Genomic DNA, 21,868 nt, shown 5'->3' with positions numbered 1-21,868 from the left:
TGGAGGGGGGACAGATGACACAAAGACCCTGGTCACTTTACAAGTCAGTGAAGTGAGAGCCTTGGAGAGGGGACCCCAGGAGGTCTGGACCTGCCTCTTGTCACCAGCGGGGAAGCCTCTGTCACCCGCCTATGTAGTTGCCAAGGAGAGCAGCAGCCCGTGATCCGCCCTAGTCCCCGGAGGGCATCATCGACACACTCCTGTCGTCCCTCCTCAGACCCATCAGGAAGACAGGTGAACGCCCCACCCAGAGACCAGGTGGCTCCATCCGAGGGCTGCTGGGGGTGTTGGTCAGGGTCACACAAAACCAGGGATGTGCCAGACCTCAGCAGGCACTTGGCACCATGAACTTTTCCAAGACACGCAGGAGCCACATGGCCCTTTGTTTGCTCTGGCGGCGGCCCTGCCCTACAAACCCACCCACCCACGGCCTCCAGCAGGACTCCGGGCGGTGGCCCATACAGGCCACCAGCTGTCCTCACAGAGGGTCCTCACAGACCCTCACATCCTGCATCCACATTCCTACCTGGTCCACCAGGCCTGGGCCAGCAACCAACAGGTGACAGCTGCAATGGAGATGAGGCTGCTCCCTAGCACCACGATGGCTCCTGGGGGCAGCTGTCCTGTGAGGGAGGCAGACGGCGGAGCTAGCACCCCTTCCCAGCGCCCTTCCTTGCTCTTGGCCGTGGCAAGGCGGAGCTCTTTCACCCCCCGTGGCCCGACCAGGAAGTGCCAGCGGCCCGTCTGGGAACCAAGGGGTTCTCTCACCTGGGGGCACCAGCTTGAAGGGGCTGAACTGGACACTGATGTCATTTTCAGCCTGGCACTGGAGCCTGGTGGACTTGTTGGTAAGGGTGAAGGTGAACTTGGCCGGCTGACCGTAGTTCGGCCTCTGCTGCGTGTGGACGGTCCCATCCTTCCCGACCAGGCTGTAGGTGATGGGTGGGCTGCCCGAGGACACCTGGCAGGAAATCTCTACCCTGGGGCCCGACCCTCTGTCCAGCAAGGTGAAGTTAGCTTGCAGCTGGGACACAGGCTCTGGAAGGCGGAAGACGTTAGCATAGGCTTGGCTGGGTGACTTTCGCACCCTCTCCCCCAGCAAATTCCCTTGTTATGGAATGCCTCCTGAGCTTGGAGGCCTAACTGTTATTGCTCCCTCCTCCAGGCAGCCTTCCGGATTACTCCTTCCGTCTCCTGTCTGAGCTTCTACTTTACTTGCAGTGTGTACTACACAATTTCGCGTTTGGCATATTCTGGGTTGTTGGGCTTACCGACTAAAAATACATACGAGATCCCTAGTTAAATTTGAATTTCAGGTGAATAATGAAAAACTTTTTAGTATGACTAACTCTGTCCTGTGCAAAATTTATCTGGCAGCCCTATTTATATTCTTTCAGTCTTGGCTCTTTTACTAGAAGCGTTCCTTCTGAGCAGGAACTGTCACTTCTAAGAGTCTAGATTCTAGAAACCCCCGGGGCCTTCAGCCTAATGCTATAAACAGACTTACAGATGAGTAACAACCACCACCCCTTGTGGCATACTGACCACCTACTAGAAGCTTCTGCTGAATCCCTCCTGCCCTCCTGGGCTAGGAACTATTACTATTTTTGTTTTGCAGATGAAGCAACCAGGCCGGACAGAAGTTGACTGACTTGCCCAAGACCCACCGCCTGCTAAGTGTGGAGACTTGAATCTTGACCATAAGCCTCCAGGCCCTGAGCCCTCCTACACCAGGCTGGCTCCTCTCAGGGGTAGGGTCAGGGAGCCCCCAGGGGCCACCACTGGCCTGGGCAACACCCTCCAGTCTCCTCCTCCCCACCAACTACAGCCTGTGCCTCCCACCAGGAGGGACGTCCCACCAGAAGTGGGACGAATACAGATTTTAGAGCTGAACAGAGTCGGGGTTTGAAACCAGCCTTTGCCACTGGCCTGGGGTGACATTCTTAATCACCCAGGGCTTTACATAGGCCAGGAACCACGAACCCCACTCGCCAGTTGCTGTGAGGATTGAACTAGATAAAACATGAAGGTGCCTACTTTATCAGCATGAGGCCAGAGCTCAACCGATGGGGCCCCGGCCCTGGTCACTTCGGCCCTCCCCAAGGGCCCCTACTGGGAGATGGTGCCCTGGGGCCCAGCCAGGAGCTGCACTGTTCTGGACGCAGGTCTAAGGGACCCAGAGTGGCCTTGGAGGTGAGCACCCTGTCCTGTCCCTGCCTCCTGCCTTCTAGCCCAGACCCTGCCCCACCACCAGCCCCCCAGGTGCACTCACTGGTCCACAGCTCCCAGTACATCTGCAGGTTGGTGCTGGCCGAGTGCGTGCCCTCGGGGGAGGCCGCCTGGCAGGAGTACGTGAGCAGGTCTGGCCTGGACTTGAGCGTGATGTTGATGCTGAAGGAGGCCGGGTCTCCGGTCTTCACCACCTTCTTGGCGACCTCAGTGCCCTGGCCCGCCCAGAGGGAGTAGGTGACGGGCGGGGGTGCCTGGGGTGAGTGGCATGTTATGACCACCCTGCGGCCTCTGGGGAAAACCTCCAGGACTTTGTAGGCAATGAAGGTCTCATGGGTGACTTCTGGCAGGTGAAAGGGTCCCAGGCGGAAGAAGGAAACCAACATTGATCAAACACCTTAAGAAAATGCTGGTTTTGCAGTTCCTCAAAAAGTTAAAAAGTTATCATGTGACCTAGAAATTCCCACTTCTAGATAACTATCCGAAGGATTGAAAACGGGGACATCAATGGCTACGTGTCCACACGGGCTCATGGCCGCACTATTTACGACAGCCAGAAGGCGGATGAAGCCAGCGTCCGTCCACGGATGAGTGGGTAAGGGAGACGGGGTCTGGCCACACCATAGCCTAGTCCTCACCCGCGAAAAGGAGCGAGGTTCTCACCCATGCTGCGGCCCGGACGAGCCTTAGAAACATCACCTCGAGTGAGAGAAGTCAGACCCAGGAGGCAACCTATCTTCGATTCCGTTCATGGGAAATGTCCAGAATAGGAAAATCCCAAGACAGAAGCAGAGTGCCCTGTTGGCAGGGGTTGGGAGAGGGGCAGATGGGGAGTGACTGCTCGTGGGTCGGGGCTTTCCTTTCGGGGTGATGGAAATGTTTTGGAACTAGATGGGATGACGTTTGCACAACATGGTGAGTGCACTAAACGTTAATGAATCGTCACTTTAAAATGGTTAATTTTGTGTTATGTGAATTTCGCCCCAATTTTTAAAAGGAAGGAAAGAAAGCCCTCCTGGATAAAAGTCTACCTCTGGGGTTTAGACTTTTTGCCCTACAAAAATGAATTTCCTACAAAAATGAAATTAGGACACGAGTAGGAAGCCTGGAGAAGTCTGGGACATGGGTCTGGATAGCCGACACTGAATTCAACTTCTAGATGCTGCAGGTTGGTTGACTGTAAGTGGCAGGGGACGGGCACCGGAGTCCTTCCTGCCCAAGCAGGAGACCAGGACTCTATTGCTTGTGGACTGAACGGCCCCCTCCCAGGAGAAGGCAGTTAGTCTCGGGTTGGGGTGCGCTGAATGCCCTCCGGTGTCAGAGGCCTCCTGCTCCTTTCAGACCCAGCAGGGAACCTGGGATACAGGGGAGCTGGCCAGGCCCCTGTGCCCAGAGGTGTCAAAATGTGGTTTAAAGGGACAGTCAGAAGGAGGGGGTAGAGAGTAGACTCAGATCCACAGGCGCGAGCTGAGCCAGAGAGAAAGGCCACTTGGGAAAGCAGGATTTCCAGAGAGCAGGGAGGCCGCTGAAGGAGATGATGCTGGCAGCACTGGGTGGGGGGTGGGGGGCGGGGGCGCCGCAGGACCGGATGCGAGCTCCTGGGTACACGGGGACCCGGGGGCTAGACCTGCTCTCCAGCGGCAACCTGCGTTTCCCCATCAAGACCGCCTCTCTGCTTGGGAGTAACTGCCCTGTTTTGCAGGCAGATGCTGGAGTTGATCTGATGCAGAAAACATTTCTAAGCGCTTCCCACTGGCCCTCTTGCTGCCCATACTGAATTCTTCCAGACAGAGGTCGGGAGGGAACAAAGCTGCCTGTCAGTGCTGGCGCAGGAGGGAGGCCGCGTTGCCTGCAGCATTCTGCGCCTGCTGGAGGAGAGTGTGTAGGGCAGCCTCGGGGGCGGGTGTGTGTGTGTGTGTGTGTGTGTGTGTGTGTGTGTGTGTGTGTAGAGGAAAGGGTTGACGAAACCGAAATATCACGAGCCTCGTGCATCACCCTTGCCCCGCTGGGCGGGCGCCCCAGCTCTGGGAACCACGCTGCCATCAGATAACTACTCACTGAGCGGAGAACCGGAACCTGCTAGAATGTGCTTGCTTCAGAGGCCTTTCCTGGAATCCTAAAGTTTCTGACCACGAAGCGTTATTTCTTTCTAGACGTGGTTCTCGGCTCGGGTCGGTTTTGGTTTGCCTTCTAGGGGACCTTTGTGCCTGGAGACATTTTTGGTTGCCATGAATGGTGGAGGGCGGGGGCGCTCCTGGCATCTAGTAGGGGGAGGCCAAGAAGGTCACTAAAACCTCCAACAAGACCCACGACGGCCCCCGTAACGGAACCGTCCAGTTCCAATGTCAGGAGAGTCGAGGCTGAGAAACCACGGTCTTGACAACCCTCAGGAACCTTCCAGAACAGATTTCTAGGCCTGCCCATGCTGCACAGACACCAACAGCTGTGGGCACACCCCGGGGTGCCCAGATGCTCTTGGGGCCCGAATCTCCCTCCACAGGGGAAACGGGGGCTCAGGGGGTTCATTGCGAAGACACTTTCTTCACTCTCTTCGTGGAGGAAACAACTAATACAAGCTGCAAGCAAAGGCTGGGCCACCTTGGTTTCCATTTCGAGGGCCAGTAATAGAAACTTGATTTACATAAACTCACAGACCAGAGTCACTTTTGGCTGGGCTAGGCAACGGGGCATTCACTTTCTGCTCTAACAAGACTCGTGTGGTCTTTGTCTGTTGACCGTTTTGTTTATACATTTAACCCAGCAAGAGGGAGAGGTCCGGCATTCAATTAAAACTTCATCAAGTGCGTCAGGGCACTGGAGAGTGGGACAGTGCACTCCGTGCAATGAAGCGACAGACCCACGCTCACACCTGAAGCTGAGCAGAGCGGGGCTGGGTGGGTGGGTGGCTGCGCAGAGCCGCCTTCTGCTGCTAAGGGGAGAAGGAAGCCCCTTGGGTGAATGGGGGGACCACAGGGCTGCCGCCTCCCCGGCCCAGGGGCCCTTCAGGGTCGCCCCCGCCTCTCTCCAGACTTGTGTCTGTGATAACCAGAGGTTGGAGATTTGAGTCCCAACCCTAGAGATCCGATGTATTAGACCTAAGGTGGGCGGGTGTGGGTGTCTAGGGATTTGATTTTGAACAAGCAGCCCACGTGCTGAGGGTTGAATTGGGTCTTCCAAGAAAGATGTGGTCAAGCCGCATCCCCCAGATCCCATGAATGGGCCTTATTTGGAAACAAGGTCTTTCCAGACACTGTCCAGGGGCCCACAGTGGATGAAAGTGGCCCTAGTGAGAGGAGAGACAGAGACCTGCGCACACAGGAGAGGCCATGGGAAGAGGCAGGCAGAGGCTGGAGGGATGCTGTCCCCAGCCGCGAACACCAAGGACTGCCAGGAGCCACCAGCAGACAGGAGAGAGGGGGCCTGGGTCAGCCCCTCCCTGCCGCACCCCCGCCTCGGTCCTGTAGCCTCCAGAACTAGGAGAGAGCGACTGGCTGTTGTTTTAAACCACCCGGTGTGTGGTAATTCTTTAGGGCAGCCCAGGAAGTTACAACAGCACCCCCTCTGAGGGGTTCTAGGACGTCGCTGAGAAACTCCGCACAGGTTTTAGGATACTCGGAGGACCGGAGGCCCGTCCGTCAAGGTCCGTCTGCCCGCTCTCGGGAGTCCGATCGAGCTTGAATCCCTGCTTCATCCAGAGATCCCCCCTCTGACTGAGGACACTGTCCTGCGTCCACGGCAGCCCCAGGGCCCCAGGCCACCCTCCCTGACTGCCCCCCCCCCCCAGCTTAGCAGGCTCTGCCCGTCCCCCTTCACCCCTACCTTCCCAATCCTGGCCTCCTCCCACGGAGCCCTCTGGAATGTAGGCTCCGCTGGGACCCCGACACCTCACCGACACCTCACCGACGCCCACGGGACCCAGCCTCCCCTCCCAGGGCAGGGCCTACCCCGTGGTTGTTCTGGGTGGTGGGGTCCCCACAGCCTCCCCAGCACTGACCTGGAGGACAGGGGCGGACATTCTCCTGGCAGGTCTGGACTATTCTCCTGCTCTCCTTCCCAAACACCAGCCTGGAACCCCATATCTTCGGACGTTTTCTACCCTGTTCCCCTGGGATAGTTGCCTAGCAACACCCACCATTCCTTGAACATTCCCGCCCCGGGTTCCCACCACTCCCAATACCACACCAGTCGCAGTCCCCCGGGGATTTCACACCCGACAGAGATCACCTTCCGGGGACCATCCTGGCTCTTCCTTAACTTCCCATCTCTTTGCCCCACTGCTCGCTCCCGCGGGTGTTTAGCGGAGTAATGGTTTAAGGTCTGGCTGCACTTTATTTGGTCAAACCTTCGAGCTGCTCGGGCAAAAAACGTTGGGATCCCCTTCTCCGGTTCGGTCTTTCCCATCCCATCGCCACCCTCTCCCCACGCGCTGCTGGCCTGACCTTCAGAATACATCTTGATCACTTCCCCAGGGGCTCTGGCCATCACCGAATCTCTCCTCTGGCAGGATTTACTGGGTTCCAGCACGCAGTAGAAGGTGCTTCTAGTCACTACCTTCTGTCCTCTGCACCCTGCCCTGCTCCCACTGGAATGTAAGCTACAGGAAGGGGTGGGGGGGGGATCTTTGTTTTTTTGTGCACCTTGTGGACCCACCTTGGGGTCTAGAACAGTGCCTGGCACCAAGCAGGGGCTCCTACGGTCTCTGCCGAATGAATGAATGATATCCCAGCGGGCCTCTCCGGCGTGGAGTTAGCAAGGCTTGTTGGGCAAGAGTCTGAGCAGAAGTCAGGGGCCGAGGGGGGCCACCAGCCCTGGCCAGGTACTTCCCGAAACGGGACGCAAACGTCCGCCGCCTCAACCGCTCTCTTTTTAGCAGAAGCACCAGAACTGACGTGTTTGTTTTTAAAGCAAATGAGGAAATGATCATTCTGCTTGTGCCGCATTCAAGGGAGACCCACCCTTCAGGGGAAGAGAGACAGATGCCAGCTCTGCGACCCCGTGACCCGAGCGAGGTGATGGTGGAGACAAGTTGGGCAGGAACACCACCCCCAGCCTGGTCAGAGGAGGAGGTGACCCACCACCCTGACCTTAAGGGTCACAGGACTAGAAATAGGGTGGGTGGGGGCAGAGCTGGAAAAGGAAGGTGGGGGAGGCCAGGTGGGGGAGGCCGGCACCAGGGCGGGACCAGGAGAGGCCCCTCCCCTTGGCTCTGTATCACCCCCTGGTGGAGAAGGGGGTCCCTTGCCCTCTGGCTGCCTGGGAGAGTCAGTCAGACTTCCTGGGCCAGACCTGGGGGGTTGGGGAGGGAGCCTGGACTTCCTCAGCCTGAGTGCCCCGCCCTGGGCGCCCCAGCCCTCACTGGGATCACACCCACCTACCCCATCGGCTCCAGAGCGGACCTGTAGTAGAAGGACTGGGGTGCACCTGCCCAGGGACACGCCCTCTGCTCCCCTTCCCTCCCAGCTCCGTAGCCCAACCGGAAGCCAGCTCTTTCCTTGCCCCAAGTGCCCTGGAGGTCCCCCACTGGCCTGTTCACCCTGCTCCTCTCCATGCTCTCCAGGGCCCTGCAGGGCTTGAGGCCAAGTTCCAGAACTCTCCATCTATCCACCACCAGACACCCGCTCACCGTCAGCAATCTCCACTAGCCACGGCACCCACCACGACACCCACCACGGCACCCACCACGGCACCCAGCGTCTCCCTCAAGCGTGCTGGGCTACTCACCTACCTCTGGCTCCACGGAGAAGCTGCTGGTGACTGGAAAAAGGAGGGTGCGGAGGTAGTAAGCAGGGAGCCCGGGGTGGAGGGGGACGCGACACCACCCAGAGAGCCTCCTGCCAAGGCCGGAAGGGAGGCCCAGGACTCCACAAGCGCCTTCGCTCCCAGAAGCTCTTTCGAGGGCGCAACACTCAGAAACATCAGCCGTTTGCTGGCTGAGTAAACAGTGCGTCCAGCTCAGGGATCCAGCCACCGGGCCACGCTGTGCAGTGAGAGGCTGGTCTGAGACTCAAGCCCACAGCTTTCCCCTGCTGTCCTCAGGCTCCTGGAAGCATCCGTGCCTCCGGGTCCCTCTCCTGTGCTCCCTGGCACCCCTGCACCCTCAGCCTGCCTCCCCAAGGCCCTGGCAGTAGTCCCTTCTGCCCCCGACGGTGTCCCCATGAGCTCACCCAGCACGGCCCAGCACAGCAGCAGAAGGAGCCACATGCTGGGGTAAGGGCCCTGCTCAGGCTGGCAAGAGCTCCCTCAGCAGGGTCACCTCCACTCTGGGGCCCCCGGACACTCCTGGGGTGGGTGCCTGCAGCAGGCAGATAACCCAGAGGCCACAGCCCCCCAACGCCTCAGCAGCCAGGGCTGGGCCCAGAATAGCTAGGCCTCCACACTCTCTGGGGGGATTGGGAGGCCCCTGGGCCTCGAAGCCAAACTGGGGGCTAACACTCGGCCATCCTGGCTGAACTGTAGAAGCCTGGCTTGTTTTGGGGGGGAAGATGTGCACCCCTAAGCCTTGGAATATGTACGTTACGTGGAGAGGGGGTAGTAAGGTTGCTAATCTTCTGATCTGAGATGAGGTCCTTATTCTGGATTATCAGGATGGGTCGTTATTACAAAGGTCCTTCCCAAACTCCCCCAGGAGAGTCTGACACAGACAGGAGACCTGGGGGGCTGGGCCCGTTAGAGAGACAGGCAGGAGAGGCCACCTTGGCCCATCTCATGCTGGTTCCTTAGTGACCACCTGGTGGGTACCTGCTGGGTGGCTGACACTGGGCTCAGCCCCCAAATTAAAGCTCAGACTGGATAGGCCCCTGGTCCCCCCCAGGAGTGTGTTGCAGTGTGCCAGCTCAGAGCGGGGAGGGGTTTTACCTCCTGCCCATGGACGGCGGTCATTCCCTGGGATCTGGACCCAGTGCTAGCGAGACCGGAAGGAGGCCAGACCACATCACATGTGGTGGCGTGGCCTTTTCGGCAGTCTGCAACAGAGCCCACTGGATCCAGGGAGAAGGAAGGGTGGGGTGAGCCAGGGAACCTCTGGGAACACTAAGGCTGGACCAGGGCGCGCCCCCTCGGGGCTGGGGGCTCAGGGCAGCTTGGAGCTCAGAGAGAATGGAGGGAGCAGGTGAGGTGTGGGCCAGGACCCAGCCAGCCCCGCAGCTGACCCCTGGCTCCTGCCTGCCCCAGGCAAGCTGGGCTCCTCCCAAGCCAAGCTGGGGGCTGCTAGACTGGTTTATTTAGTTTGTGCGGGGAAACGCCCATCTGGGCTGCCTTCCTTGGGTAAGATGTCCGGCCCCTGGGGATCCGTTTGCTTCCAGTAGGGGCTGTTCTCTCCTGCAGAACTCCCTGGGTGGACCCCATGCCCGCCCCCTGCACAGCCCAGCAGTGACCCAAGGAAGGCAGGAACAGTGACCCAAGGAAGGCAGGAACAGCCTTGCCCTGGGGTACCCTTGGCCCTCCTCGGGGAAAGGGTTAGGGTTAGAGTTCTGGGCGTGGTGGGAAGCCGGTCGAGCACTTGACCTACTCACATGGGGGCAGCGGCAGGGATGATGGGAAGCAGGGTGAGGGGGTAGCCGGAGCCTGGGGGCTGACGTCCCGGAGCTCGGCTGGGGATTAGATTTATCAGCCTCCGTGCTGGTCCCCTGTCTGCCCAGGAAGCAAGAATCAGCATCTGTCACTTGCCATCCAGAGTCCGGGTTCACAGCCTGGGGGTGCGCCCTAGGGCCACCTCCGTGCATGTGGGGAGTGAGAGCATTCTCTCCAAATTCTTTCCCTCCCGGGAAGTCTGTCCTTGCTCTGCTGCAGTGGTCGGGCAGGAACCGGAAGGACTGGGGCTGTAAGACAGAGGGATCGTCTAGGCTGCTAAAACTTGTGTTTTTCCCCTCCATGTTGTGTCCAGGGGATGGGGTTTGAGCTCAGGCGGCCGCTGAGCAGCCTCCTCCTTCCGTCAGTGTATCTGGGGAGCAGGGCAGAGGAGAGCGCGGTGGGCGGGCTCGAGACATCCCTCGCAGGTTTGGATGGGACCGGGTGTCACCCTGCCCCAGCGCCATCTGTGCGTCAGCCTGGAATGTTTGCAGAGGGGGCTGGTCCTCTGGGCTATTCTGCTCCTTCCCTCCACAGGCGGCACGTAGGAGAGGACTCACGAGGGTCCTGGTCACCTGGATTGTACGGAGTCAGGCCATAATAAAGCCTCATGACTCAAGGCACATGTCCGGACACTGGACATGTAATTGCTCATTTAATCCCCGCAGCCGCTCAGAAGAGGGTGGTGTCTGCCTCATGTTTCAGCAGAGCAAACAGGCCTGGAGTTTGGTTTCCTCAAGCTTGTCCTCTCCTGGTGTTGCACTTGGCTGGTTCTCCATGAATGTCTGCTGCGCTGGGCCTCACCCCTACAGTTTCTGTGTCAGGAGGTCGGGGTGGGGGAGGGGGGACAGTGCCCTGAGAATCTGCATTTCTGCCAAGCTCCCAGCTCCTGCTACTGCGGCAGGCGGGGGCCACACACTGGCCCTAAGCCACTTGCTAAAAGTATGGGCCACCTTCACCCGGGACAGGCCGGTGGCCCTCGGCCAGCTGAGCCCACCGCACTGTGTGCTTCCCTGGAACGAGGCACGGCAGTTGCTGACAGGCAGACAGGGTCATGTGACACGGGGTGAGGGAGAGAGAACAGCCGTGGGAGAGGCCTGGCCGGCCAAGCCTTCAAGGACTGGGAATCCCGCCAGGAGCCAGGCCCCTGGTGGAAACAGAGGCTTGGAGAGCATGTCATGGGGTTTCTCTTGTGCCTCCCTCCCAACAGCTCTTCAGGCCAGTGTTCTCAGCCCTGGCCGCTGGGGAGAGTCACCTGGCAGCTTCTGGGAGTCCCGATGCCTGGCTGCTGGCCGCACCTGGGCTGAGCACCTCGGCAGCCTCGGCACAAGGCCAGTCCTCTAAGGCTGCGAACCACAGCAGAGGCAGGGGCTTCTGGGTGCCTGAGGAGGCCCACTTTGTTGATGTGGGGTCCTGGGTTAGAATAGATAGTGAGGAATCCTGCCAGGAAGAGGCTGGCCCTGGACCCTCCGTTCTGCAGACTCAGGGAAGCCCCCGGGGTCAGGGTCAGGGTCAGGGTCAGGGTCAGGGGCGTTCCTGGCATGCTGTGGGCATGCTGTGGGCATGCTAGAGCCAAATTCCAGGATCCGCTCTGCTGCTGGTTGACGCAAGCACTGCTTGCGGGGCTCAGGGGTCTCACAGGTGGAGAAGGAGCCCCAGGAGGCTGTGGGGGCCCATGTGCACTCAGAACACAGCAGATCCACGGCGCCGGTCTGCTTGACCGTGGCCAGGCCTTACCCTTCCCGGACACGTTGTGGTGGTGCTCCCCACAGTGGGGGCACTTCTGAGCACCCCCATAAATGTGTATCTGTAAGTTGCATTCAGGGGTTACTCTGTTGTATGACTATGTAATATATTAAGTACATTATAAAACATTCAACAAAAATTGAAACTTTACAGGACTGAGGTAAAAATATAAATACAATTTCCCATATTCTCTTTCTGCTGCTCCTGGACTCTCCCGCGGCCTGCAGGAGGGCCCCCTGAGAGCATCATTCACCAGGAGGCAGGAGCCTGGGGCCAGGGACAGTCTGGCTGCAGGGAGGTAGGTCAGGCCCTGGGGAGGCTCGGGGAGGAGGAAGGGGTGGGTGCTACAGCTCCGAGACGCTGGGGAAGCGGAATCTAGGGGCGGCGACAGGGCCACCTCCTGGCCTGGCTGGATCCTCGAGGCAAGGTCCTGGCCTAGGGGCCCTGGGGCCCGGGGAGCCGGGGCACGGAAATCCAGGGCAGAAAGACCGCGGGCGGGAAGCTCGGGAGGGAGGGGATTCGGGCCCCACAGAGCCGCCAGAGCCCGTCTCGGGCAGCAGTCGCGACAGGTCCTCCACCAGGTGCCACTTCTCCTGGACTTGCTGTGCGGAGAGGGCGGGGAGCGAGCGGGCGGTTACGAGCGGCGCCTCCTCCGAGGAGCCATCCGGGAACAAGCAGCCCGCCCGGCCGCGGCGGCTCCGCGGTCCGCGGTCCCGGGTCCCCCGCCAGGCCGCCTGCAAACCCCGCCCCCACACCCCGCCCCACGGGCTCCGCCTCCACACGGAGACCACGCCCCGCCACGGTTCCGCCTCCAGTCTGCCCTCAGGTCCCGCCCCAGCCAAGCCAGAGACCACGCCCCTCCCCAAGGAGGCCCCGCCCCTCCAGGGTCCCGCCCCCGTCCGGTCCGAGACCACGCCCCCACTAGGGTTCTGTCCCCGCCCGCCACCTAGAGCCCGAGTTAAATGTCAGCCGCGCAGTTAGTTGACGCCAGGGGATGCTACTGCTGTAGCATGCTGTCGACTACCAACCGTGTTCCTGTCAGGGGGCTGCCAGCCCGAGGCCACACTCCCGGGCCAAGTCTGGCCCCTCCCCAGCCCAGCGGACACTCACCCACACCAGCTGCTTGCGGAGCCCCTGGATGGCCCTGGCGTTGGCCTGGGACTGGGAGACGCAGACGGTCAGGACAAGGCTTTGGACAGACGGAGATCCAAGGTCAGTGGCCCCTCCCCCACCTTTCTCTCCCCCCACCTCAGTTTCTCAAAAACACCTCCCGGGTTCTTCTCCCCCGCAGACCCCTGCGTCTGTCCCCTCCTTCCTCCCGCGGGCAGCCCCTCCCCGCTCCGGGCAGGTTTTCAGCGCGCCTGCAGGGGGCACTGTGTTTCCCCATCACATGGGCATTGTTTTACAGGTGACATCCCAAGGCGCAGTCCAGGCCTACCTGCCTCTGGGCCCACGCTCCGCCCCTGGGACCCTGCCTCCCTGCCTGTCCTCGTCTGGCTCCCGTGAGGTCCCGTGAGACTGCCCGGGGGTGCCCATCGAAGGAAGGGCCCCCTCCCAGGTGTGCCCTCCCTCGGCCCCTGCTGCCCTGAGAGGCACCTGAGTAGGATGAGGCAGGGGAAGCTGAAGGCGTGGGAGCCGAGGTAGTGGAGGGCGCGCTGGGCAGGGGGCGGCAGCCGGAGGGCCACCAGCTGTGGGACCACCTGCCAGGGGGCCGAATAGTTGGCGAAGAGGCCACAGTCCCAGGAGGAGTGGATGCTGGGGAGAGAGAGCCAGGGCAGGGCTGGCAGCAGGGCCCCCGGGCAGGAGCTCCCTGCCCACCAGCCGCAGGCGCCTCTGCCGCTCTCACCTGCTGACCACATAGCCCAGGGGCACGACGGCCAGGAGCAGGCCCAGGAGGAGCACCAGCTGGAAGAAGAAGGTGAGGCTGGAGGCGCGGAGCCGCCTTGGAGAGGCCCTGGAGTTCCTCATGAGGGTGTACTGGGGGGCAAGCAACGGCAAATGGGGGTCCTTAGCCAGTCGCAGATGCCAAGGAGCCCGAGGCCCGGGGAAGGGACCCCGAGGGGGCGGGCCGAAGCGGGGCCTGAGCCCCGCCCCGCTGACAGGGGCTCCACGCCCCCTCCCCAGCCGGTGTCGCTCACCTTCTTGATGTAGAAGGTGAGGAAGATGAAGACGCTGTTGAGCAGGGGCAGCAGCGGGCAGTAAAAGAGGCCCATCCAGGTGATCGTCTGCCCCGCCACGATGTCCAGGACATTCTTGGGCACCAGGAATTCTTCCCGGTCCAGCCAGGTCCAGAAGCGGCCCGAGAACCGCTCCACCAGCAGCCTGGGGGCGGGGAGCGTCCCCGCACCACATCAGTCACGACCAGGGACCGACCGCGCCCCACCGGCTTCCACGGAGACCCATGGGAAGAACCGCTCACCCTTGGCTCGGCCAGCGGCCACCCCCAGACAAGCCCCGTCCCCCCCACCGTGGGTGTCCCCAGGCCTCACCTCCTCGGCAGGCTGACGAAGAAGGCAAAGGCCACCATGAGGAGGAAGTTGAAGATACTCAGCTTGTACAGCTCTTCCCCGACCGCGTTCTCCCAGCACTGGAGCAGAGGGGGACCTGTCACCCCTGGCCCCCAGCCGCCCCTCCCCCACCCGCGGGGTGGGGGGCCCTGTGGTGGCGGAGCCAGGCCAGAGTCTGACATGGCTACTGAGTTAGAACCCGGGCCTCCGGGGTGAGATCCGAGCAGGGAAACCCCACAGCGAGCGCGCGGTGTGCTGTGAAGGTGCCCCCTGGAGGTGTGCTGCCCACGCACAAAGGGGACCCTGGAGAGGGGCGGGAGGGACAGGCTTGGATGGAGCCACCAGCCACCTGGTAATCACAGGCGTTGTAGCCGTAGGACGCACAGCTGGTCTTGTTTCTGCCGAGGCACAGCACGGTCTGGCCCAGAGAGAAGAAGAACATTCCCAGGCTGGCCAGCTTCAGCACCACGCACCTGGGGGCGGGGCGGGGCGGGGGCGGGGCTCAGGCGCTCGGACGCATTCCACCCAGGGTCCGCGTGTGGCCCGTCCCTATTTGGGATCACGTCTCCCCGGGGTCCAGCTCCCTCTACATCCAGAGCCCAGCCTCCTTTCCACCTGCTCTGTCCGTGGCCATCTTTCCCAGAGGGTGTTCCCCAGAATCCTGGTCTCCAGATGATTCAGGAGAGAAGGGCTCTGTTTTGAAATCACTTTGGGAAACACTGCGGAGTCCAGCTACCCTCCCCCACCCACACTCAGTCTGGAGTTTTGCTGTATGAGCCTTTTGCATCCTTCGAGCAGAGGCGAGGTTTCTTCCGTGCCTGTTGACGCGCTAGCGCACTCGCAGCTCTCACGCATCACACTCGAGCCTCATGCCCCCGGACGCTGCCACACCGGGCCACCCGGCTGGGATGGCTAGCCCCCCCAACCATCACATGCCCTTTATATTTAGGGCTGGACTTTCAGAGCGGACAGGCGACCGCAGTCTGCCCGGGAACAGTGGGTCTTCTGTTGAGGGAGCCTGGGAAGCAGGGAAGGTGGGGGCTGATTTTTTCCTCTTTCATCCTTTGGAGCATTTTGAACTTTTTACCACGTGCATGTGCTACCATCTTCTCCAAAGATGAAGCTTCAAACCACAGTCCACCTTGCAGGAAAGCTGAATGGGCTTGGACAGCTTCTGCTCCCGGGAAGCAGAAGGCAAAGCAGACAGAGCCAATTGGGGGGGGAGGGGCGTGGCAGACAGAAAAGCAGAACTGGGGTTCGCGGAGGGAGGGGAGGCTCCGAGAGGGGCTTCCAGTCCAAGGCAGGATCCTGGTCCTGAGCAGGGGGACAGGGCAGAGCACGGGGCTGGAGGAGGGCTTGTACCAAACATGCACCCAGCAGGCATGGTGGGCTTGCCTTCGGCTGAGGTACTTGACCCCATGAGCCTCAGTTTCCTCATCTGTCAAATGGGGCGGAGGATGGTCCCCACGTCACAGGTCATGTGAAGGCTGTCACGGGGTGACCTCCCATGTTCCGGATTTCCCTGTGTGCGGAGCTAGCTCCCGACCCCCTCTGGCTGTTCTGTCACTGGCCTCTCTGAATGGCTGGTGTGTGATGCGGGCTGCTGGCTGGCTCTGGATGGAAGGCGCCGGAAAACCTTAGATGGAGGCTCCCGAGATGGTGTTTTCTGGAAGTTCCTGCAAGCCCTCGCTTGCTCGGGTGCCCTAGCTTCAGGCGATAACCCAGGTGGACAGCAGGACACAGCACACTCCGTACCTGACCCTCCACACGGCCACCCCACCCATCACGCCCAAGGGTGGCACTCACCAGACGAGGGCGAGGTTGACCTCCGTGTTGGGTGGGTAGTTCTCCAGCTGGATGAGGGAGACGGAGAGCAGGGGCCCCAGAAAGTTGACCAGGGCGATGACCCCAGGGGGCAGGTACTGGAGCACCACAAACAGGGACTCCTGCAGGGGAAAGCAGGTAAGGGGGTGCCCAGGGACCGGAGGGTCCCCAGCAGCACCCCCATGCCCTACAGCCCCCTCAAGTGTCCCCTGGTGCAGGCCTGGCACCAGGAACCCACGGACTGTTCCCAGCGACAGCATGCCGGCTGGGGGTACCACGGGTGCAGGCGGTCTGGCCCGTCTGGACCTTAGGTGCCCTGTGACTACCTCTCTGAGTCTCAGCTTGCTCATCTGCCAGGTGGGTCCACCCTGTCCCCCCCCAAAGTTCTGGCCAGGGTTAAACGAACGCATCTCCGTGGCCTGGCACCTCTTTGTTGTCCTGTGAGTACTTGGTGGCCCAGAAGATGGCACTGATGGCCCCAACCACCAGGAGACCGATGAGGACATTGACCCGCAGGTGGGTGAGCAGGTGGCAGGCCTTCTGGGCCCGGGTCTCCTGTTGCACCAGCAGGAACCGACGCCTTTCCTCCAGCTCCACCTGTCACGGGGGTGGGGACACAGATGGTCGGGTCTCTCCCCGGCCAGCAGTGTGCTGCGTGGAGTGGGGAGGCGGTCAGGTCCAGGTCGGTGTTCGTGGGGAGACGGGCTGCCAGGATCCAGGCGAGGCTGGTGTGACCCTGGGGCAGGTGCAGGTGAGGGGCGGAGGCCGGTGTTATGTAGACCACGCCCCCTTGCACGGGGTGGGTGGGCTCATGCCCAAACATTGGCACAGCCCCGCCTCTGGCTGGAACACGCACGTGTGCGCACACTCCCAAAACACACCCACTCACGCGCAAAGTCACACACGCTCATGCCCTCGTGCACACACCCATGTCCCCACACCAGACCCTTGCACACACCTTGAACTCGTTGCTGATCTCATGCTTCTTGATGGTGGCCGCTTCCTGTCCCCGGGTACAGAAGTCCCAGGAGGAGAACACTTTGACACTGACAGGCGACTTGTAGTCTTGGCCGAGGAACAGCCTCTGGGGCAGCCCCTTCACCATCCTGGAGGGAGCAGGAGGCAAGGGCCCATGGGGGAGGGACCCAGGTCTGGGGTGGGAAGTCCCGGACAGCCCCGGGTGCAGCCTGGGGTCAGGGGTGGGGATATGGGGCCGGTGTCCCTGAGCTCTGCCCCTGGGGACACAATCGGGGCCGTGAAACCACTGATGAGCCTGCCGGAACCAGGCCGGGGCCCTCCTGCCAAGCCAAGGGAGGGGTGATCAGGGAAGAGCCAGAAGCAGGCAGGGGCTCTGCTCTCACCGCTGCAGAATCCCACAGAAGCAGAGCAGCAGGCAGGCCAGCGGGCTCAGGAGGTAGGCGAGGCGGATGCTGTAGGCCGAGCTGCTCTCCGGCCCCGCCCGGTAGGCGCCATAGAAGAGATAGCTGTCCGCAAAGGCCTGGGGGTGTGGACGGTGACAACCAGGTCAGGCGGGCTGTGTGCTAAGTGCTTCCCGTGTCTGGGCTCTCTAACTGTCACAGACTCCTCGGCAGGGAGGGAGGGAGAGCATCCCCACCACGTCACAGTCCCAGAGCGAGGCCACACAGAAGAGCGAGGACCGGAATACGGGAGTCTGCTCGGTGACCTCTCCGTGGCACCCAGGGACGAGGGTGGGGTGGTGCTTATCCCACAGGCCCGGACACTCTTCCCTTCCGTCCTCACACGGCCCACCCCAGCTGGGTACCGAGGACCATGGCCCTGGGCTGTGCATACTGGCCTCAGCCTCTCTCTGACCCCATCACTGTCCCCGCCGGCCTGTGTATGTAAAACTGTCCCCCTCGAAGCCAATGTCTTTGAAGGGATGGGGGTCCTCTTAGACGGCGGTCCCCTGGGGCCGGTTCTCCGGGTCCCCCAGCCCTCCTGATGCATCGCCGAGACGGAGCTCACTTACCCTGCCGGTTAAAATGTTCCAAAGTCGATTGTGGAATCTGGGAACACCAGTCTGGGGCTGGAGGCCACCAGGGCACTCCAGGGCTGTCGGGAGGGAGAGGGGAGCAGTAGGGAAGGGTCCCCAAGGCAAAGGTGAGGCTCTGCCCCCATCTCCTCCATAGCACTCCCCATCTGGGGAGGCCTGAGCAGGACCCGAGGAGGGTGCCGCACAAGGCACGGTCGGGGAGAGTCCCGGAGCTGGCCTCGAGCAGGACGATGCTGTCCCAGCACTCTGAGCCCTGGACCAGCCCCTCAGGGTCCCCAGGGTGCAGGAGGGCCTCCAGGACCTCATTGTTGGGGGGGGAGGAGGCTGGGCACTCACTGAAGTTAAGGGAGGGGCCGGTGTCAGGGGGGCGGAGCCAGACCAGGGGCAGCAGGACGAAGCTGGCCGTGAACAGCAGGATCAGAAGGTTGAGCAGCAGCAGGAAGCGCAGGAAGGTGAAGTAGGACTGGATTCCGGTGCCAAAGAGGCCTGTGAGGAGGGCAGCGGGGCCTTCAGAACCGCACCAGGCCAGGCCCGCTGGGAACCCGAGGGCTGACCAAGCCGGCAGGGTGCGGGTAACCAGAGGCCCCGCCAGACCGCGGATCAGTGGCCAGCAGTACCTCCGACAGCCACCTGGGGGTGCTGTCACCCGCCTAGTTCTGCGCCTCGGTGGGGGGGCGGGAGGGGTGTGAAAGGATGGGGGGCCCTGTTCCGGGGGTTGTTCAGTGAGGGCCGGAGGGACAATGGCAAGCGGGACGGTGGCCTCGGGTTTCTAAACCGGACCCTGAGCCTCCAGAGAAGGGAGATGGGGGGGGAAGTGGAGGGGGGGAAGCAGGTCCTACCCCCGATCTCGTAGAGAGCCCCTTCCCAGAGCCCAAAGCCCCGGGCCAGCCGCTGCGCTGCCTCCCCTAGGCGCCGCCGGACAGTCCGCCACCTGCGCTGACATCGCCGCCAGCAAGAGGTCTTCACCCCCTTGGGCTCCCGCAGCTGCCTGGGTGGGGTGGTGGTGGGGCGTCCTTGAGTCACCCGCTGTGCCCACCGGGCCAGGCAGAGCAATGCCCGGGGCCAGAGGCATCTTCCCACGGCTGGTGACTTTCACCCCATCCCACCGGTGCATCCTCTGGGTGGTGCCCCACCCACCCCCACCATCTGGCTTCCAGCGGGTCCTGCCCAAGGCGGGGTGGGGGGGGAGGCACCCACCGAATGAAGCGCTTGTCCACCATGGCGTAGGGCAGCTCCCGCACCTGAGCCTGGGAGGACCACAGCCGCTCCATCTCCTGCTCCCACAGCTCCTCGACCCCTGGCTCAGGTTCGGGCTCCATGAGGGCCTGGCCGGACTGCACTGACCACTGCCTCAGCATCTCTGCAGTGGGGTTGAGGTTGGAGGCGCCGGGCTGCAATCCCCACCTCTTAGAAGGGACGTGGGCCGCCTGCTGGGTGAGCTTCAAGCTCTTGGCCCTGGCACAGCCAGAGGTGAAGAAAAGAACTCAGTTGGAGCAGCTCTGGGCTGGGTCCCCAGGCACATCTCAAAGCAACCCCCTGCCGGAGGCCTCCGTTTTCCTGTTGGTCAGTGGGGAGAAAGATCCAAAGGTAATGGGGCGATGGGATTGTCCCAGACAAACACAAAGCCAGGTGTGGCCACAGAGAAATGCGATGGGGTCCGAGGCCTACTGCAGCCAGGTCACACCTGCCACCTGTCGCCACAGGCCTTTGGGGTCAAGATAATTCTGGCTCTTCTCGCCATAGTAATTCTCCCAGTGGGAACAGGCCCCTGTCCCAAACCCTGACAGTTCCTAGAATCCAGTATCCTGTGGGGTTTGGATGTACTGGGACCCTCCCCCTTATGTCTGCCGCCGGGGGTCCAGCCCCGAGGATTGGGCCTGCCTGCCCCCCAGGGGCCCCAGATGAGGAGTCGTGGCTACAGCCCCAGACTCCGGAGGGGACCCCACCCCTCAGCAGTCCCAGCACCTGATTCTCTCTGGACTTCAGCCCCTCAAGCTCTGTCTCCTCCAGCCACTCTGCACCAGCTCACCTGGGGACAGGGACCAAGTCCCCGGAGGAGCCCCCTCGTTGCTCTGGCTCCCTCCACGCTAGGCGGGACGGTGAGGGAACCGGGGGAGGGGTCACATGACAGGAACCCCAGCTCTCCCGCCATCTCCTCCCCCTCCACTTCTCGCACCCCCCCCCCCCCAGTTTCCTTTGCTTTCTCTGGGGCCGACACTTCCTGTGTCATGCGGGGGCAGGCAGGAGGGGTGGGGGGAAGGGCGGGGCATGGAGGAGCAGCCTCCAGGCCTGTGGGGTCAGGGTTGGCAAGGGGGTGGGGTGGTGTCACACGGTCCCTCCCTGCCACTCCAGCGTGCTCCCCCCACCTACCGGTCCCTTTGTGCCTGGGGAGCCGAAGCCAGAGGTGGGGGGAGGGGCACTTATCTACCGGTGGCAGGTTGTCCTCGTGAGAGCGAGCTGATAGTGACAGAATGGGTGGACCCCATCACTTGGGGCTGCTTCAGAAGCCCTTGGCGGTAATCCTCAACATCCCGCCTTGGTCACTGGCTCTTATCACTTAGAGCCTGGCCTCTTGTAAGGGCTCAGGGATTGGTGCCACTCGTTCCAGCGAGGCAAGCCATCTTGGCCATTTCTCTGTCCTGGAGGTCCCCTGGGACCCTCGGTCTTGCCTTTCCTCCTTGCTCCCTCTCCACCTCCTTCAGGGCCCCGCTCATCCAGCTCAGCTCTCGTGGCTTCTCTGCATCCCTGCCTGGACCCCCTCGTTTTAAGCCCCTCCTCTATGACAGGCGCCAAGCTGGGTGCTGGTGCCCAGTGCACAGTGGGGTCAGAGAGTGGGGGCAGGGTGAACAGACAAGCAAAAAGAACATGTCAACAGGAAATGGCAAGTGCTCCAACAGGGTTCAATCCAGGAAGGCTTCCCATGGGAGGTGACCTGCAAGTTGGGCCAGGGTCACGCAAGTACCATGTGGCTGGAGCATGGGTGTGCACGGAGAGGGGCCGTGGGAGGAGAGGCAAGGGTTCAGCCCGCCCGGTCTTCATACCGCAGTGCCTTGTGCCAAAATCCAGCCCAAAGTAACCCGTCTGAGCCCCAACGCTGGCCTCTCCAACTTTGTCCAACTTCAGGTCTGGGGACCCCTTTACCACTTGCATTATATCCTGTCTTTTGGGAATCCTGCTTTGCCCCCCCCTTCTCCCCCCCAGGAGGGCCTTCCTTTCACCTTCCACCCTGCCTGCCTCTCAAGGCTTCCCCCCAAAAAGGTCCCCCGACCCCACCCACTGTCTAAATCCCGCCCATTCTCTCTCCAGTCCCTGGGAGCCTCCCCTCTGACCTGCCGGGCTTTCTCAAAGTCAGGGTTCTCGGTGCAGGTGCAGGTGGAGCTCCCTGGCAGAGGACACCCCTGGGGGCTGATGAACGTGGTCGCTGCCTGTTGGCTCATCTGTGAGGCCGGGAGTGGGTGTCCAGCCCCCGGCTTATGGGAATCACGAAGAAAACAGCAGAGGGGATGGTCACAGTGTCAGGCTTCCCTGGGGCTTGCCCCCTCCTCCCGACCTAGCACCCAGGAAGTGCGCCCCAACTCTGGTCCAAGTAGCGGCAGAAACCACGCCCCGACCAGAGAGGGGTGAAAGGCCGGGTGCTGCAGCCGGCTGGGGACAGTCGTTGGTCAGCAGGGGGTGGTGTGGAGGAAAGGGTTACCCAATCCGGTGTCGCAAGGCGCCCCAGCGGCGGGCTGCTTTGATCACTGCCCCGGGAAAAGGGCGGCTGGAGAAGTGTTGTCCCCACTTGAAACCTGGGGAAACTGAGTCCCGCTGACACTGTGGACTCAGACCCAGACGCTCGGCCGCCCGCCCCCTGCTCAGACCTCGGTGTGAGGCGGGGCCGGGTCGGCAGTGGGCCGGAGGGTGGGGTGGGGGGGGGAGGGCAAGGTTGCGCGAGGGCGCGGGGGCGCGCCGGGTCACGTGACGCCGAAGGCCAGCAACCACG

At 61.9% G+C, this 21,868-nt stretch overlaps 2 protein-coding genes and 1 long non-coding RNA gene across 7 annotated transcripts; 1 reads left to right on the top strand and 2 right to left on the bottom strand.

The window, feature by feature from the left end:
* Nucleotides 1–169: 169 nt before the first annotated feature.
* On the bottom strand, nt 170–9,826 carry C18H17orf99 (chromosome 18 C17orf99 homolog). Its single transcript, XM_032319495.1, has 6 exons — nt 8,394–9,826; nt 7,951–7,983; nt 2,273–2,572; nt 769–1,038; nt 527–623; nt 170–278 (listed from the first exon to the last, which is right to left on the bottom strand). Exons 1-6 carry the CDS (start codon nt 8,428–8,430, stop codon nt 170–172), a joined length of 846 nt encoding a protein of 281 aa, XP_032175386.1. The 5' UTR covers nt 8,431–9,826.
* A 370-nt stretch (nt 9,827–10,196) lies between these two features.
* TMC8 (transmembrane channel like 8) lies at nt 10,197–20,283 on the bottom strand. 5 transcript variants are annotated; one of them, XM_032321887.1, is made up of 16 exons: nt 19,916–20,283; nt 19,084–19,443; nt 18,726–18,874; nt 18,223–18,372; nt 17,863–17,945; nt 17,234–17,370; nt 16,831–16,978; nt 16,299–16,469; nt 15,855–15,994; nt 14,398–14,521; nt 14,031–14,128; nt 13,680–13,863; nt 13,388–13,518; nt 13,138–13,296; nt 12,652–12,730; nt 10,197–10,610 (listed from the first exon to the last, which is right to left on the bottom strand). In XM_032321887.1, exons 2-16 carry the CDS (start codon nt 19,242–19,244, stop codon nt 10,602–10,604), a joined length of 1,923 nt encoding a protein of 640 aa, XP_032177778.1. In that variant the 5' UTR covers nt 19,245–19,443; nt 19,916–20,283; the 3' UTR covers nt 10,197–10,601. The 5 variants fall into 5 exon arrangements, with proteins under 5 accessions (XP_032177778.1, XP_032177777.1, XP_032177775.1 ...); XM_032321886.1 differs by lacking the exon at nt 10,197–10,610 and adding an exon at nt 11,627–12,143 and having other exon boundaries at nt 13,388–13,446; nt 19,916–20,282; XM_032321884.1 differs by lacking the exon at nt 10,197–10,610 and adding an exon at nt 11,627–12,143 and having other exon boundaries at nt 19,916–20,281.
* On the top strand, nt 12,663–14,405 carry LOC116578041. The gene is made up of 2 exons (XR_004280706.1): nt 12,663–12,753; nt 12,950–14,405. It is a non-coding gene; the product is annotated as an uncharacterized LOC116578041 (long non-coding RNA).
* Nucleotides 20,284–21,868: the final 1,585 nt, after the last annotated feature.

The sequence above is a fragment of the Mustela erminea genome, chromosome 18 (assembly GCF_009829155.1).
Source record: "Mustela erminea isolate mMusErm1 chromosome 18, mMusErm1.Pri, whole genome shotgun sequence".
Classification (NCBI taxonomy): domain Eukaryota; kingdom Metazoa; phylum Chordata; class Mammalia; order Carnivora; family Mustelidae; genus Mustela; species Mustela erminea.
Note: the sequence above shows the minus strand (reverse complement) of the source record. Positions and strands in the feature narration are given on the sequence as shown.